This window comes from Amphibalanus amphitrite, unplaced genomic scaffold (genome assembly GCF_019059575.1).
Source record: "Amphibalanus amphitrite isolate SeventyFive unplaced genomic scaffold, NRLGWU_Aamphi_draft 000007F_arrow, whole genome shotgun sequence".
NCBI classification, from domain to species: Eukaryota; Metazoa; Arthropoda; class Thecostraca; order Balanomorpha; family Balanidae; genus Amphibalanus; species Amphibalanus amphitrite.
In genome coordinates, this window is record NW_024881503.1 from 2,398,084 (window position 1) to 2,416,267 (window position 18,184).

The 18,184-nt window shown below is 50.3% G+C and overlaps 1 protein-coding gene across 2 annotated transcripts; it reads left to right on the top strand.

Moving 5' to 3' along the window:
- Positions 1-253: 253 nt before the first annotated feature.
- Positions 254-17,175, top strand: LOC122379250 (DNA-directed RNA polymerase II subunit RPB1-like). 2 transcript variants are annotated; one of them, XM_043361278.1, is made up of 8 exons: positions 296-311; positions 624-780; positions 6,729-10,468; positions 10,732-10,961; positions 11,386-11,523; positions 11,925-12,175; positions 12,625-12,743; positions 15,187-17,175. In XM_043361278.1, exons 3-8 carry the CDS (start codon positions 6,823-6,825, stop codon positions 16,515-16,517), a joined length of 5,715 nt encoding a protein of 1,904 aa, XP_043217213.1. In that variant the 5' UTR covers positions 296-311; positions 624-780; positions 6,729-6,822; the 3' UTR covers positions 16,518-17,175. The 2 variants fall into 2 exon arrangements, with proteins under 2 accessions (XP_043217204.1, XP_043217213.1); XM_043361269.1 differs by lacking the exon at positions 624-780 and having other exon boundaries at positions 254-311.
- Positions 17,176-18,184: the final 1,009 nt, after the last annotated feature.

Genomic DNA, 18,184 nt, shown 5'->3' on the forward strand with positions numbered 1-18,184 from the left:
GCCGCTTTCGTCTCAAATTCGTCCTCCGCCAAGGCACGTCCTCCCTCGACGCGCCCCACTAACGAAAGCCTACCTAATAAGAAAAAAACTATTTCAGCATAACTATATGCTTTTGTGGAAAATTAATTTTCAATGATGAATATCACGCATATTTCATATTGTTTGCTTGATTCTTGGAAAAATTTGGCATATAAAAGTAGTGACGTCACTAAAAGTGTTTTTACTCAGTCAACTCTAAAATATTTCTTTGCCTAGGCTTGGAAATCAACAACCCTGCGCCGCGCCACCATTGTGCTCGCAGCAGTTGACAGGTGGTGGTGGGGTGATGGAGTCCTCGATCTATGCACCTGAATATGATGAATTAATTAACTTTATGATGAATTTCATGTTTATAAACGCTTGTCAAATAATCGCATTATAATATCTTACATGAGGCACGCTGCTAGTTGTAATAAAATGATAAACATCATGCGCCATGTTCGTCTACTATAGGTTATGCTCAGTTCCTAGTAACTAATATTGCATTGATTTTAATTACTAATCAAATGATCATCATATTTCATATAAGTGGAAATTCCCTCATTGTTTTATTCATTTGGATGACTGCTGTCCCATTTTCATAGGTTTGTGTGATTGCTTGCCCATCTGAAGATCTGTCATCTGGAACAGGGGCCCAATCTTACCAACATTCAGAACTATTCCACATTCACTTATTCATTCGTTCTGGCGACATTTATAATCATTCACGCTATCAAAATCACTGGAAAAGATTACCTGGAGGTAAATTAAAAGGACATTGTTGATATCAGTGCCGTAAACTCTGGCTAGTGCTGCCAAATCCTATTCACGGCATTGGTAAGATTGGGCCAGGGTTACAGTTGTGGGCTGTGGCATGTATCACAGAGTATGGGAGTCAGAGAGTATCATGTGTCTGAGATAACCATGGATTGACGTATTTTTTATCAAAACATTTCCATTTAGTTTCGTGCTATTCATGCAACAATTTTTTTTGGCCTTCTGCTGAAAGTCTACTTTTTGATGGACCTTGAATTAGGGACCTACGTACATTGGTACCTATGGTACCTATGTATTGCAGGTATCTATCTATGATGAATATTAAGAAAAAGCCTTATTCACTTTTCAAGCATAAATTCTGCTTATTCTTACATTACCTAGTACCTACTTAACCTGAATTCTAATGTTATGCTTACGTGTCTTGCAAATACAAAAAAAACTTACTTGGCCTAACCTTACCTACTTACATACTAACCTACAACTTACCAACCTGTCCTATATCCTACCTACTTTCAATCAGTAAATGTCAAGATAAAGTCCTAAGAAGATTTCAAGGATATTTCTTTCATAATCTTACATTATTTGACATCCTGAATCCAAAAATGATGCTTACATGTCTCGCAAATAAAAGACAAAAGAATAATCAAACCTGGCCTAACCTTACCTACTTACCTACAACCTACCAACCTACACACCTACAACCTATAAACCTACTAACCTACAACCTAACCTAACCTAACCTACAATTTAACATTTCCACTGCTTCATATTCATATTAACGACGTCAGCGCCACAATTGTAGATCAGACCTTATCTTGACAAAAACTGTTGTGTTGCCATAAAATTTTAGGCAAATTAAGTGGCAAAATCCATTTCCTTACACATAAACTGGATATAAACTGGACATCGTGCCTCTTGCCCCGATAACACGAAGATGAAGATGAAGATGAGGATATGTTGGATCAATAAAATCACTGCATTTCCATAACAGGCTTAAATCTATTAAATGATATTTCACAGACATTTTTTAATAGGTGTTATCAACTCATTCAAAAAATGAGGGTATGTGTGGCTTAAGCTGCAACTTATCATACCTATATCTACATTTTTAAAGTATGTCTCAATGATATGATTTAGCAAATCCATATTGCAAAATTGGATTATTTGTGCCATCGAAACATAGTCAACATCTCTAACAGATAGATCTTTTTTAACTGAGCTGCTGGTTAAAAATGCAATGGTGAAAGAAGTAGATGGTTGCATACAACATGTGACTTAACTACTGCCCTTTCTGTTGGCTGGCAAAGAAGTAGTTTCCTTCATTATTGCATTCACTTACATAAGTTGACTGCATGAACTTTCTCACTATCAACCTAATGAAAATTATTCACAGCTGAGTGAATGGTTCCTAGTGTTTGTAACCTGAGATTCAACTAAGCTGTTCATTCATAACTTAGGAAAATGGCATAAGGAGCACTTTCTCCTGAAAATGTTCACACAAGTTTTACAAATGAAGTGTTTAAAATAAGTATTGGATCATTATGCATTACTATTACTGCCTGCTGTTTCTGATGTCATCTTGAATCTTGATGCTATCTTTTGCTCATGCTGTTAACCCTCGCCGGCACAGGGGGGGGGGGGGTTGATGCAACCAACCCCGGCCGATCGCGACGTAACTTTCAGTACCCTCGCATTGATCAATTTTACACCTACCCTGAAAATTTCATGACCCTGACCACGGGTGGAGAATGTTTGAAAAAGTTACCCCGGCCGGCGACCGAAAGTCAGAAAGACGATGATGCTCAAATATTTGTCAACGGTTATCAACAATCCCCTAGGATGTTTGCCGTTTGTACGTTTTTAGGGAAAACTGCTGCACGCAGGTGCGGAAGATTTTGTAATTGTAACAACAATTTTGCAACACGCCTTAAAATTTAGGACGCATGTCACCTAGTGCTAGGTCAGGTCATCAGGTCAAATTTGCTGGATGATCGTGCTAATGCCCTTTGCAAAGCTTATTCCGTGGAAGTTGCAAACTTCCCACACAAAACAAAATGTCAAATTTGACCGTTTTGACCCTCTTATTGATTTGAGCTCGCACTTGAAATATGATTTACCTACCTACTTCTGTTTGATGAAACATGTTGGGCTCTGCGATGAAAAAAAACTTAAAAACATAGAAGCTCCAAAATGAAAATAATAAAGTAAATTTTCAATAACTTTTCAAGGTAGATAAGAATAATGAGAGACGCTTTTATAGATGGCAGTTTTTTTCGTATGGAGACAGCTTTTAGGATTTACAAAAGTGGAAAAAGTTACCCCGGCCGCGCCGGGGTCGGCTGAAAGTTACCCCGGCCACGGCCGGGGTGGCCGGGGCAGGTTCTCCACCCATGACCCTGACCCAAATGACCTTTGACCTGTGGCCTCTTTTCCGAGGCCATGTTTGGCCGGAATCGCGATTCGGCGTATGTCGGCTCGCATTGGCCGCGTGTTTGCAAGCTTTTCGTGGTTTCAAACCTTCAAACATGTGATTTGATGCTGCTCCCATACATCAGAGTGGGTGTCAAGGTCACCTGAAGGTCAGGTCAGGTCATTGACCTTTGGTGACCTCGGTTCACTTTTTCGAGTTTTACATGTTTCTAGGCTAGTTTTTGGAGCTGAATTCGAATTTAGCAACCATTTGAACATTTACGAAGTAGTTTTGGTGCCTTCGTAACATGTTACGAAGCTGTCAGAGGCAGTTGACACATATTATGAATACCCGTCACGACCCCTACCGGTTGACCTGACCTGACCTGACCCGACCCGACCTGGTCTAAAGGCTTAAAGACATCATTTCTGATCAAAACTAATACGATATTCGTGATCAGCACCCCGAAAAACCCCTTAGCAGCCACACTTTACGACTTACTAACAGGTCCCGATTTTCTCGATTTTCGGGTCATTGACCTGACCTGGAAGGTCACCCGATGACCTGGGACCTTAAAATTGGGTATCATCGGCTTTGTCTCGTGACGGGCAACACGTTCGTTTTTTCCGCGAAGCTCTAGCTCGATCAGGGGCCAAACGCGAGGGGGGTCGTACCAATCCCCCCCCCCCTTGTGCCGTCGAAGGACGCAAAATGGCCTGTGCCGGCGAGGGTTAAAACAAAAATAAAAATGGTTATACTGCATTATGTCACGCTTCAATGTACTGGCCAATTCAATGTACTCAATGTACTGGCTTCAATGTACTGGTACTGGCAATGTACTGTAATGTATGTACTGGCCAGTGTTCACATTGTCCAGGGATTACATGGTCCAAAAGTGGCCAACTGGCTGCAGATAGGGTAAATTCAAAGAGGCCAGGGTTCATAATGTCCAGGGCACGATGTGTCCAGTGTTCAAAATGGCCAGGGTTCATAATGTCCAGGGCACGATGTGTCCAGTGTTCGAAATGGCCAGGGTTCATAATGTCCAGGGCACGATGTGTCCAGTGTTCAAAATGGCCAGTGCCTTGAATGGGCCAGAGTTCATAGTGTCCAGGGATTACATAGTCAACCCAACCCAACCAAACCTAACCTAACCTAACCTAACCTAACCTAACCTAAGGTAATGATGTTTGCCTACCAGGGATAAGGAAATAGTTTCTCGCATGAATAGATTGCAAGCAATAGTAAATCAAATATTTTTAGGTTAAAGGTAGTGTGCCACCTTTGAAAGATTTCCCATTTTATTTTTCCTAGGATAAGAAGCTTCTGTTTTTACCTAATATCGCAAAAAAAAATCAAAAATGGGCCTGGAATAGTGCCTTTTTCGCCTAAAAGTTTTTCGGTTTTTAGATATGTATAACAACTGTAGTGGGCTCACCTGCAAACAGGCGTCGGGCAACAATCGCGAATGCGGCGCACTTGTGACAATAAGCAAAGGTCATTATAGTGTTACGACCATACGACGTACGGGAATGAGTTATCAGCTGTCTAATCGTAGACAACACAATGTCGAGCCTTAAACTGTAAGCCCGTATTGGTATTGTTTCTTTTATTTGGCTGTCGAACATTATTTATGGTTTGAAATATGATTTTATGTAAAATAATTGATATGAAAAAGCCGTCTTATAAGTTATGACCCCATTTCACCACACGCAAGTGGCAGAAATGACAATGATCAGCTGACGCATTTTTCTTGGCCGAAGTCAGAGCGCGCGGCCCGACGCACCACGCGTATTTGGAAATTCCGACCTCGACGAGCATCAGAAGCCACCTAACAGGCGTGTTCGAAACCGCAGGAGATGATGATGAACGGGTTTATCGAAACTTGATTGGATGAGCATATCGGTAATAGCGATTTCAGTGTGTGCATTTATTGTTCATAGTGGTGTGAAATGTGGTTGGGGTACGACCGACAACCCGTCGGGGCGAATTTCGCACTGGGGTACTCAAAATTTGAAGAATTTAAGACGTTTCCATGAGTTTTGAAGGTATGGATAAGTTCTAAAAATCCGGTTCTCCTTATCTGGGCCATTAACTCCATACGGTCCAAGAAAGCTGGCACACTACCTTTAAGTGGTTATGCATCAGGCTTCAGGCCTTCGGCCTGAAGCCAGATACATAACCACTTAACCTAAAAGTATTTGATTTACTATTGCCTGTAATCTCTCCTAAGGCATTGCCTTCGGCACTGCACTGCTTTGCATTGAGCTGATTCCGTGTTTTTTACATAATGACGTCACTTTCAGTGACTATGTAATCCCTGGACATTATGAACTCTGGCCCATTCAAGGCACTGGCCATTTTGAACACTGGACGTGGACACATCGTGCCCTGGACATTATGAACCCTGGCCATTTCGAATACTGGACACATCGTGCCCTGGACATTATGAACCCTGGCCATTTTGAACACTGGACACATCGTGCCCTGGACATTATGAACCCTGGCCTCTTTGAATATACCCTATCTGCAGCCAGTTGGCCACATTTGGACCATGCAATCCCTGGACCTTATGAACTCTGGCCCATTCAAGGCACTGGCCATTTTGACACTGGGCATAGCGTACCCTGGACATTATGAACCCTGGCCAGAATGAATGCTCCCCATGTCACGCTTCAAGTTCCACTACATAATGCAAACATCACACCACAGCACCAAGGCTCTAATATTAAGTTGTAGATGCGCAGATATACCTGAGTAAATAGGAATTATAGACATATACATGTGATGATGCTCAGTTTGTTCGGGTTCATTTTTGCTTGCTCTTTTTAGAATGTTTGCTGCATGAAAAAAGCTGATAGCGAGACCACTTTGGAAAAAAATAATATAACTTTTCATGTTCGGGGAAATTCTTTGCAATAATCTCGACTTGTATTTCTGCTTCCTACAATGCAGCTACCTTCATTATGTTATACGCGTATGGTGGGATTATGAATTTGATCCCACCCCAGCTCTCAAAGGTATATGAAAGTATGATATTTACAAGTTGTTGGCACTGGTGCTCTCATAAATTTAGATAAACATTTAAACACAAAATGTGGGATAAGCATTATTGCGTTTCTCAGGGGAAGGGTTGAAACGAACCTTGTGGCCTATTCCTAGATGACCAGGCCCCAATCTTATAAAGTGCTGTACCTCTCTTTAATCTTAATGGTATTTGGGAGCATGCATGAGAAAAATCATGTGTTGGGAAATGCTGGTGCAAGTAGATACAGTAATCCTTATTATAGTCATTTGGTACAAATGCAATGAATTGAAATGTGTTAACAAAAATTCATTAGCCGCCTCATGCAGCTTAAGTTCACACAGTGCTGCAAAAATCCCTTTTATGGCATTCACAAGATGCAGTCATCGGTGATGGTAGTGATTTGCCTACTCTCTGTTTCATTTTATATTCAACAATAAAGCCGTCAATGTTAAATTGGCAAGTATATCTTCAATTTTGTTTTCTCCTTGCCCACAGAGTGCAGACTGGTGCTTGAGCCCAGCACATTAGACGCGGCATCGTACCAGTTGGCATCCTGTGAGAGCGGGGCGGCGCCGCTCCGGCCGCCACCATGGCAGCCATGACCGGCGACTCGAAGGCGCCTCTGCGCGAGGTGAAGCGAATTCAGTTCGGCATCCTCAGTCCGGACGAGATCCGGCGGATGTCGGTGACAGAGGGCGGCATCAAGTACCCGGAAACGATGGAGGGCGGCCGACCCAAGCTGGGCGGTCTCATGGACCCCCGGCAGGGTGTCATCGACCGACTGTCGCGCTGCCAGACCTGCGCCGGCAACATGACAGAATGTCCAGGACACTTTGGCCATATCGACCTGGCCAAGCCTGTGTTCCACCCGGGCTTCCTCACAACCACCATCAAAGTGCTGCGCTGTGTGTGCTTCTACTGCTCGAAGCTGCTCATTACGCCGACCAACCCCAAGATCAAGGAGATTGTGCTAAAGTCGAAGGGTCAGCCGAGAAAGCGCATGACCCACGTCTACGATCTCTGTAAAGGAAAGAACATTTGCGAAGGTGGTGACGAAATCGACTTGCAGAAGGAGGGCAGTGCTGACGATCCGAACGCCGCAAAGGGGCACGGAGGCTGCGGACGCTACCAGCCCCGCATCCGGCGCTCCGGACTCGACCTGACGGCCGAGTGGAAGCACGTCAACGAGGACTCGCAAGAGAAGAAGATCAACTTGACCGCCGAGCGTGTGTACGAGATCTTCAAGCACATCTCTGACGAGGAGTGTTTCCTGGTGGGCATGGACCCCAAGTTCGCGCGTCCAGACTTCATGATCATCACCGTGCTGCCGGTGCCGCCACTCTGTGTCAGGCCCGCGGTCATGATGTTCGGATCGGCCAAGAACCAGGACGATCTGACCCACAAACTGGCCGACATCATCAAGGCCAACAACGAGCTCATCAAGAACGAATCGGCTGGTGCGGCGGCTCACATCATCCTGGAGAACCACAAGATGTTGCAGTACCACGTCGCGACGCTGTCAGACAATGACATGCCGGGTCTGCCGCGTGCCATGCAGAAGAGTGGAAGGCCTCTCAAAGCGATCAAGGCACGGCTCAAGGGCAAGGAAGGTCGCATTCGAGGAAACCTCATGGGAAAGCGTGTTGACTTTTCGGCGCGAACTGTCATCACAGCCGATCCCAACCTGCGCATCGACCAGGTGGGCGTGCCCAAGACCATCGCGCTGAACCTGACGTACCCGGAGATCGTGACGCCGTTCAACATCGACAAGATGCAGGACCTTGTGAAGCGTGGCAACAACCAGTACCCGGGCGCCAAGTACATCATTCGCGACAACGGCGAGCGTATCGACCTGCGGTTCCACCCGAAGCCCTCAGACCTGCATCTCCAGTGTGGCTACAAAGTGGAGCGTCACATCATCGACGGAGACCTGGTTATCTTCAACCGGCAGCCGACCCTCCACAAGATGAGTATGATGGGTCACCGCGTCAAGGTGTTACCGTGGTCCACATTCCGAATGAACCTCAGTGTGACATCGCCGTACAACGCCGACTTCGACGGCGACGAGATGAACCTCCATGTGCCACAGTCGATGGAGACCCGTGCCGAGATCGAGAACATGCACGTCACACCTCGGATGATCGTCACACCGCAGTCCAACAAACCAGTCATGGGTATCGTGCAGGACACCCTGACGGCTGTGCGAAAGATGACCAAGCGTGACGTGTTCCTGGAGAAGGAGGAGATGATGAACATGCTCATGTTCCTGCCGACGTGGGACGGCAAGATTCCCGTGCCGGCCATCATCAAGCCGCGACCGCTCTGGACTGGCAAGCAACTCTTCTCGCTGATCATCCCCGGGAACGTCAACATGGTGCGAACGCACTCAACACATCCGGATGACGAGGACTCCGGCCCGTACAAGTGGGTTTCGCCTGGTGACACCAAGGTCCTGGTAGACAACGGCGAGCTCATCATGGGCATCCTGTGTAAGAAGTCGCTCGGAGCGTCAGCAGGATCGCTGCTGCATATCTGCTGGCTTGAACTGGGCCACGACATCGCCGGCCACTTCTACCACGACATCCAGTCGGTGGTCAACGCCTGGCTGCTGTACGAGGGTCACTCGATCGGTATCGGTGACACCATCTCGGACCCGGACACCTACTCTGACATTCAGAACACCATCCGCAAGGCCAAGGAGGACGTGATACAGGTGATCGAGAAGGCGCACAACGACGAGCTCGAGCCGACGCCCGGTAACACGCTGCGTCAGACCTTCGAGAACCATGTGAATCGCATCCTCAACGACGCCCGTGACAAGACCGGTGCCTCGGCCAAGAACTCCCTCGGAGAGTACAACAACCTCAAGGCTATGGTGGTCGCCGGATCCAAGGGTTCCAACATCAACATCTCACAGGTTATCGCTTGTGTGGGTCAACAGAACGTCGAAGGAAAGCGAATCCCGTTCGGCTTCCGGAAGCGGACGCTGCCTCACTTCATCAAGGACGACTACGGTCCCGAGTCGAGAGGCTTCGTCGAGAACTCGTACCTCGCCGGTCTGACGCCCACCGAGTTCTACTTCCACGCCATGGGAGGTCGTGAGGGTCTCATCGATACTGCTGTCAAGACAGCCGAAACTGGTTACATCCAGCGACGTCTGATCAAGGCTATGGAGTCTGTCATGGTCAACTATGACGGTACACTGCGAAACTCCGTGGCCCAGCTGGTGCAGCTTCGTTATGGCGAGGACGGACTAGCTGGAGAGTTTGTCGAGTTCCAGAGCCTGCCGACCATCAAGCTGTCGGACGCGGCGTTCAAGCGCAAGTTCAAGTTCGAGACGACTAACGAGCGCCAGCTGCGCCGCGTCTTCCAGGAGGACATCGTGCGCGACCTGATGGGATCGGGAGAGATCATCGGCGAACTGGAGCGAGAATGGGAGACGCTCTCCAGGGACCGACAGGAGCTGCGACAGATCTTCCCCACTGGAGAGAGCCGCGTCGTACTGCCCTGCAACCTGGAGCGCATGATCTGGAACGGCCAGAAGATCTTCCACATCAAGAAGACGGAGCCGACGGATCTCAGTCCGCTCAAAGTGCTGGAAGGTGTGCGCACTCTGCTCTCGCGCTGTGTCGTTGTGCGCGGAGAGGACCGTCTATCGAAGACGGCCAACGCCAACGCCACCATCCTGTTCTCGTGTCTGGTGCGCTCGACGCTGTGCACGCGACGTGTCGCCGAGGAGTACCGGCTGAGCTCCGAGGCGTTCGAGTGGCTGATCGGCGAGATCGACACCCGCTTCCACCAGGCGATGGTGAACCCCGGAGAGATGGTGGGCGCGCTGGCGGCCCAGTCGCTCGGAGAGCCCGCCACTCAGATGACCCTGAACACATTCCATTTCGCCGGTGTGTCGTCCAAGAACGTAACACTCGGTGTGCCGCGACTCAAGGAAATCATCAACATCAGCAAGAAGCCCAAGGCTCCTTCGCTGACAGTGTTCCTGACGGGCGCCAGCGCGCGTGACGCCGAAAAGGCCAAGAGTGTGCTGTGTCGCCTGGAGCACACCACGCTGAGGAAGGTGACGGCGAACACGGCCATCTACTACGACCCCGACCCGCAGAACACGGTGATCGCCGAGGACCAGGAGTTTGTCAACGTCTACTATGAGATGCCCGACTTCGACCCGACGCGGATCTCGCCCTGGCTGCTGCGCATCGAGCTCGACCGCAAACGGATGACCGGTGAGTGGACAGTGACGCAAGCGCCAAATAATTCAGAGTTCGGATTATTAAATACTATTTTGTATTAGTAAATTATGTATGCCTTGGTAACCACTATTCTACTGACCTACCGTTTTAGTTAAATTTAGACCCTGGTTCACTGTTACCGTCTTTATTTATTACGCAAAACTGTGTCTCACAGCACTCCGCATAAGGGCATGATTTGCAATTTTTTGCTTTGCCGTTTTCTGTGTTCATTTCTTACCTCATCCTTCGACTTCCAGACAAAAAGCTGACCATGGAGCAGATCTCTGAGAAGATCAACGCCGGCTTCGGCGACGACCTCAACTGCATCTTCAACGACGACAACGCCGAGAAGCTGGTGCTGCGCATCCGCATCATGAACTCGGACGACTCCAAGTTCTCGGACGAGGACGAGCAGATGGACCGCATGGAGGACGACATGTTCTTGCGCTGCATCGAGTCCAACATGCTCAGTGACATGACCCTGCAGGTACGGCAGCTGGTTCTTTTTATGGTGTCTGCCTGTGTGGTTTCATAGGTCCCTGTTTTTTTTTTTTTTAAGTTAACGTCTTGGAACACCGTACTTATATTAGCCTTTATCTTTGCTATGTTGTCTTATTCTTGTCGTTCAAAAGCTGGTGTCCTGTCGAAGCAGATGGGACAAATGACCACATTTGTTGGTTACTTTCCGTTTGATACGGTACATATGATTTCATTTCACATACAGTTTTTGTATGAGTGGTGGCTGAGCCTTTCCACCGTGAATCTGGCGATTACCAGACAGCACCGCATCCTGTTGGTGTGTGTTACGTGTATTTCCCGATATTAGATGATCGCGGAGGTATGAACATCGCTGAGTCCAGCGCTGATGGTAATTTTGCTTGGATTATCACTGAATAATTCGCCTTCCGCAGGGTATCGAGTCCATCAGCAAGGTGTACATGCACCTGCCGTCCACCGAGAACAAGAAGCGTATCGTCATCACCGAGACCGGAGAGTTCAAACACATCGCCGAGTGGCTGCTCGAGACGGACGGAACGTCGCTCATGAAGGTAAGTGCCATGGGATCTCTGTTGGGGCTATACTGATAGATTAGGGTCAAGGCAACCTGGGATGACCGAAGGTTTATTGGATGTCTGTCTGGCTTGTATGAAGGTCAGCTGGACGTATTAGTTGCTGGTCCTAGGATTGTACACATTCATCGTGCTATGGATTGATATTTACTTTTCGAAATTATATCTATATTGACATTTTGCGGATGTGGTTTCCCTACTAAATCGCTACTCTTAGTTAAATTTGTCTGTGGTTTACCAGGCACCACTAGCTTTTCGTTTCATTCTCAGTGGCTTGGGGTGTCAAGTTGATTGGGACCGGTGTTGTGTCTACAAAACGACCACACGCCAGCCCAATCTACCACTCTCGCCTCACTCACACCACCCGCTCTCACCAACAGGTACTCAGCGAGCGAGACGTCGACCCGATCCGTACTTTCTCCAACGACATCTGCGAGATCTTCTCCGTGCTCGGTATCGAAGCCGTGCGCAAGTGTATCGAGAAAGAGATCAACACGGTGCTACAGTTCTACGGACTGTACGTCAACTACCGTCACTTGGCGCTGCTGTGCGAGGTCATGACCTCTAAGGGTCACCTGATGGCCATCACCCGTCACGGCATCAACCGACAGGACACCGGCGCGCTCATGAGGTCAGTGGGAATGAGTGGGAGGAAGTGAGAATGGGTTGAGGTGGGAGCTTGGACGGGGATGATATTGGGGCTCTGGATTGTGAGGTTGATTAGTTGACCGGCTTGGTCGTAATGGAACCGTGAGATAAGATACCTGATGCTCGTAAAATCCCTGGTTGGAAATTGCTACCAATGACGGTAAAGATCTCGATTGCTCAAACGGAATTAGCTCACGTCAATTCTAACCTCTGTGTATCTTCTCGCGGTCGAGTGTTCCATCCTGCGGCACGCTTGTGCCCCGCCTCATTCTGCTTGCTAGGGCTACCTCCCTCAATATGCCCCCGCCCCCATCGACCCTCTGCTAATCTTCTTCTGTATGTGACCTCCGCGGTTCGTATGTGACCTGGCTGACCTGCGTGTGACCTCGCTGACCTTAATGTGCCTTCGCTGACCCGCTGTGCCCTCGCCAGGTGCTCGTTCGAGGAGACGGTCGACGTTCTGATGGACGCCGCCTCGCACGCCGAGGTGGACCCTCTGCGCGGAGTCTCCGAGAAGATCATGCTGGGCCAGCTGGCCGGCATTGGCACAGGTGAGAAATTAACGCTGGGACATCAGCTGGGCTCGGGGATAGTACTAGTAACACACTAGACATCTCAGTGATGGCTGGGTACTACTGGTACACTGGGACAGGCTGCTGTTACCTGCTGAAGGCAAAAACTGGTCAATTATCGTACTGGTGAACCCAACGCGCCAATCTAGTTGGACAGTTGATTAAATGGTTATAAATTTATTACGAACTTTTGGGGCATGAGTTGACGGATTATTTCCTGACCTGTCTCGCTAGTTTTAGTTTGATGGTGTTGAAACTAAATGATAAACACCGAGGAGTAGGATTGTAATTGTTTAAATTCACACCACCAGCACGTCTTACACACAATGTAAAATCACTTGTATCGTGTTACACTACGATAATGAAGAAAGCTTGTCATAAGAACTATAAAACCAAATTGTTATCTACCAACCAAACAGCGCGAACCGTGGTCCCAATGTGAATTATGACACCATTAGCGAGTTGTAACGACTGAAGCACAGCTCCACATTTGATGCCGGAATCGTAATGGCTACTTTATTGCCATAGACCCGGGAACAGGGGGGGGGGGCAGCGGGGGCGCTTGCCCCCCCCCCCCCCCCCCAACTTGAGAGCCCGAGGGGGCGGCGCCCCCTCAACATTGATGCAGCGAGAAAGGATCTTTCCTCCCTTTTTCGAACTTCATTCCTTCTTGTTTCCTTTATACAACTAAACATCAACACACGGCATTTTACCTTGCCATCTGAATGGTTTCTGCTGATACAGTATCGATTTGACAACATGCTATTGTCATCCCGCTTTGGTTTGGGCCTGACCTTGGCCATAAGTTTGGCAGTCCAGATTTTATACTGGACCATTTTGAGTCAACTTTGAGAAATACGTAAAGCACAACGGTGGTAAAATCGTTGCTATAGGCGCTATAGGTATATCACAGTTAACCCGCTCCGGGTGTGAGGGATGGGTGTGGGGCAATGCCGTGCACTGACGTGGCGCCCTTGGAGGGCCGGTATGGGATTAAAGCACAGAGACACTAAGGACTTATGTGGTGCCTTCAGTTACCGGTAGCACCCTCAGAATCACCAGCGTAGGGCCCTCAGAGCCGCCGGTAAGGGGCCTTTAGAGGCACTGGTGTGGGGCCGCGCATGCAGGTGCCGGTGTGGGCGCTCAGAGGTGCTAGTGTGATTCCCTCAGAGGCGCCGGTGAGGGTGCTTACAGGCGTTGCTGTGGGCCCTCATAGACGCTGCTGTGGAGCCGTTACAGACGGGTGTGGGGCCCTTAGAGGCGAGCTGCTGACGCGAACCCTCTATAAGCCGGCAGGAGGTCTCAGTGACCGGCAAGGGGCCCTTAGGCCGGCAGAAAAAGTAATGTGGGGTCCTTAGAGACTGGAATGGTACCTACTGTCAGACGCCGGTGGGGCCCTCAGAGACCAGAGTCACCGGTGTGGGGCCCTCAAAAGTCACCAGTGGGTGGCCTTTAGATGCACAGGTGTTGGTTGGGTCCTCAGGGTCGCCGATATTGGGCTTTAATAGGCACTGGCCACTGGTGTAGGCACTCAGAGTTGGGGTGTGAAACCTTCAGAGACACCGGTGTGGGCCCTCATAGGCGCCAATGAGGGCCCCCACAGTTGCCGTTATGGCCCCCTCAGAAAAATAAGTGTGGGACCATCACAGGCGGGAAATGCCCCTAGAACTGGCCCCTCATAGGCCGGTAAGAACTCTCAGAGGCCTGTAACGGGCCTTTGGAGACCACCGAGGGGCCCTTAAAGGCCGCAAGAGACCCTCAGAAGCCGGTGTGGGGCCCTTATGGAGATCTTAGTGTGGCTATTTAGGGCCCATGAAGTGCTCTAACGAACCCAATGGGGCCATTCTGAGTCGAAATATGGCCATCGTTAACCCTCAGCAGTCAAATGGCGCCGCAGGGCCTCTCGGACCCGAGGGTTCCTTTGAACCCGGTGTGTGTGGGGGGGGGGGGGGGTACGTGTCCCCTTAGACCTCTAGCAACGCCGCTGTTTCATATGCATCTGTCAGGTATTTTTGGCTCGCCCCCCCCCCCCCCAACTTGAAAATCGTTCCCGGGCCCCTGTTTATTGCTAATGTAGTTAGGGCTTATCATGATAAATGGTAATGGTCCTACCAGTGTGATGTCTAGCTATTTTCTGATTCTTGACCACTTAATTGGTGGTATCAAACATATGCAGAGATTGTTTGAATTGCTTAGTAATTTTATCGCGGCCTACGATTAGTTTTAATGAATGAACAGAGTGATTTTTCTACTGCCTTGCTTCATCCGATAGTATTTATTGTTGTGGGCACCGATTACCTCCAGGCTGGCCTAAAATCGCAAATTATAATCACAAACCATCCAAGATATTCACTCGTTTCCGAAACCTTCGGCTCCCGTTGGGTATGATTCTAACCCCTCCCTTCCCTCCCTCTCCCCACAGGCTGCTTCGACCTACTGCTGGACGCAGACAAGTGCAAACACGGCATCGAGATCCCGATGACGCTGGGCGCCGGCATGGGCGTCGGCATGTTCTTCGGCTCGGCGGCCACGCCTGGCTCGGGCATGTCGCCAGTGATGACGCCGTGGAACCAGGGAGCGACGCCCGCGTACGGTAGTGTCTGGTCGCCTGGTATGGGTAGCGGTATGACGCCTGGTGGACCCGGCTTCTCCCCGAGTAGTAGTAGCGATGCGTCGGGTCTGTCGCCCGGGTACTCGCCCGGCTGGTCGCCGCAGCCCGGCAGCCCTGGAGGAGGGATGTCGCCGAGCTACAGCCCAAGTTCGCCCGGATACGTGCCGGCCTCGCCCAGTCTGGGACCGACCAGTCCGAACTACAGTCCCACCAGTCCTGGGTACAGCCCGACCAGTCCCAACTACAGCCCAACGAGCCCCAGCTACAGCCCGACTAGTCCCAACTACAGCCCGACCAGTCCCAGTTACAGTCCCACCAGCCCGTCGTACAGCCCGACTAGCCCGAGCTACTCGCCAACTAGTCCGAGCTACAGTCCGACCAGTCCATCATACAGCCCGACAAGTCCTAGCTACTCACCAACCAGTCCGAGCTATTCGCCGACGAGTCCTAGCTACTCGCCCACGTCTCCGTCATATTCGCCAACAAGTCCGTCGTACAGTCCAACGAGTCCCAGCTACTCGCCAACGAGCCCTAGCTACTCACCGACCAGTCCCAGCTATTCGCCGACGAGTCCGAGCTACTCGCCGAGCTCACCAAACTACAGTCCATCCTCTCCGGGCTACAGTCCCACGAGTCCCAGCTACTCGCCAACAAGTCCGAGCTATTCGCCCACATCGCCGCAGTACTCGCCTCAGAGTCCGAGTTACTCGCCTAGCTCGCCCAAGTACTCTCCCACGAGTCCGAGTTACTCTCCGAGCTCGCCGAAATACAGCCCGACGAGCCCGACATACAGCCCAGCCTCACCGGCTTACAGTCCGAGCTCGCCCAAGTACAGCCCGACAAGTCCCAAGTACTCCCCGACAAGTCCTACTTACTCCCCGACATCACCCTCGTACAGCCCGAGCTCACCCAAGTACAGCCCCACCAGTCCCAAGTACTCCCCAACGAGCCCGACCTACTCGCCTGGCTCGCCAACCTACAGCCCGACCAGCCCGGGCTACTCCCCGACGAGTCCCAAGTACTCGCCAACAAGCCCGACGTACAGCCCCACCACCCCGGGCTATTCTCCGACAAGCCCGACCTACAGCCCCACCAGTCCGGGCTACGAGAGCGAAGAGGAGGAGCGCAACAGAAGGCGTTAGACGGACAGACTCTTACCAAACACTTCTTACATTTCTACTCAGCGTCATCTCTCACACCAAACACGCTATTTTCGTATTTCGCCCGCCGGCCGTCAGAGGTCGCTGCGTACGCCGTGAGATGGCGGTGGTAGCGCGCTCGTTGGTCCTGGGAGGGTCTGCGTAAAGCCCTCCACAGTCGGGTGTCGCTAGATGCGGAGTGTGGGAACATCCCGAGACCCGGTGGCTGCCTGAAGTGCGCAGGCGCGGAGGAGAACCACCCAAGTGGGTCCGGGCTCTTAGTTGCTCTTTGAAATGTGACGCCCAAGTGGGTTCCACCATTGTGATGTGGACTTTTATAGTTGTAGCGCGCGGTTGCGATGTTGTTTCGGCGTGCAGTGAGCACGCCTACCGTCGGCTGTTCTGATTGGTGAACGTATGTGACGTCGCAGGCTGCCGATGTCCTGATTGGTGGATGTGTGTGACGTGGCGGTCTGCCGGCGCTCTGATTGGCTGATCAGCTGTGACCCAGTCCGTGTCACGCTGATCGCCGCGGTGCAGGGACAGTGCTGGAGCGGACAGGGACCCGCGGCAGTAATTTAAGGCCCGTTAGATACAGACTGGGCGCTCAGATGACATGTGTCATGTGTGATGTCATGGCCCAATACAAGTCGAAAATGACGCCGACTGTTTGGGATGGCTGCGTCAGCTTGCGACCTCGTGAAGACGGCCTTCGTTGATCATTTTTTTTTTGGGGGGGGGCGACATACTTTGACTTTACGTAGCAGAACGCATCAAGCTCATATTCTGACGGATTATTCATAACACCATCATCGGGACTGGCAATCAGCCTCATGGCGGACACATGCTTAGTTTCAACGTTGCGCGTCAGCAGTGTAGTGAGCAGAGCGCGCGTTCCCCTGTGTCTCTGAATAGGGCATTACCACTCAATCAGAGATGAAAAGGTAACCGGTGTTGGATACGGACGACTTTTAGTGTACTTATCTATAAGTGTACGACAACTATCGTTCCTGCTTTCAGCCACACGTCACCTTGAGTGTCTATGCTTGCCTTGCTTGCCAAACGAAGCTAAGCAGTGCACTGCGTACATCTTGCTGTTCGTCGTAACTCGCAACTCCCATCCGACCTCACGTGTGACCTTTCTGGGGATCGCCCACGCCTCGCGACTCACGTGTCCGGGACACAATCCGTTCTCAGGAAATCGATCGGCGTCAGGCGGCGGCCAAGCCAAATGCATTTCTATACTCCCACATATCCATTACCGGCTGGCAAAGAACGAAAGCTGCCATTTTCATCTTGGACCGATCTGACCCCTACAGCCTACTTGACCTCGATCTACTCTCAGCCACTCACCCCCGCGTTACGGATGGCTCTGCCCGCTCCTGAGCTCCCCCCCCCCCTCCCGTCAACCGTAGAAAGGTCGTCCGACCTCTGATAGATCTCTGTGGGTTTTTGTCGGCCGGGGAAGGTGCCACCGCGCCGGACGAAGGCGAAAGTGTGCTGCGAACGTGACTGGCACATGTGCTGAGTGCTGACCAGGGAACGTGCCTGAGATGAGTTGGATCGGATCGGTCGGGTCGGGTCTTGCACATCCGCGGGACTGTCTTATGTAGCCGCGGCCCTTTGAGACGGACCATTGTAACGATTGGGCTACAGCCTCAAGATGGGGA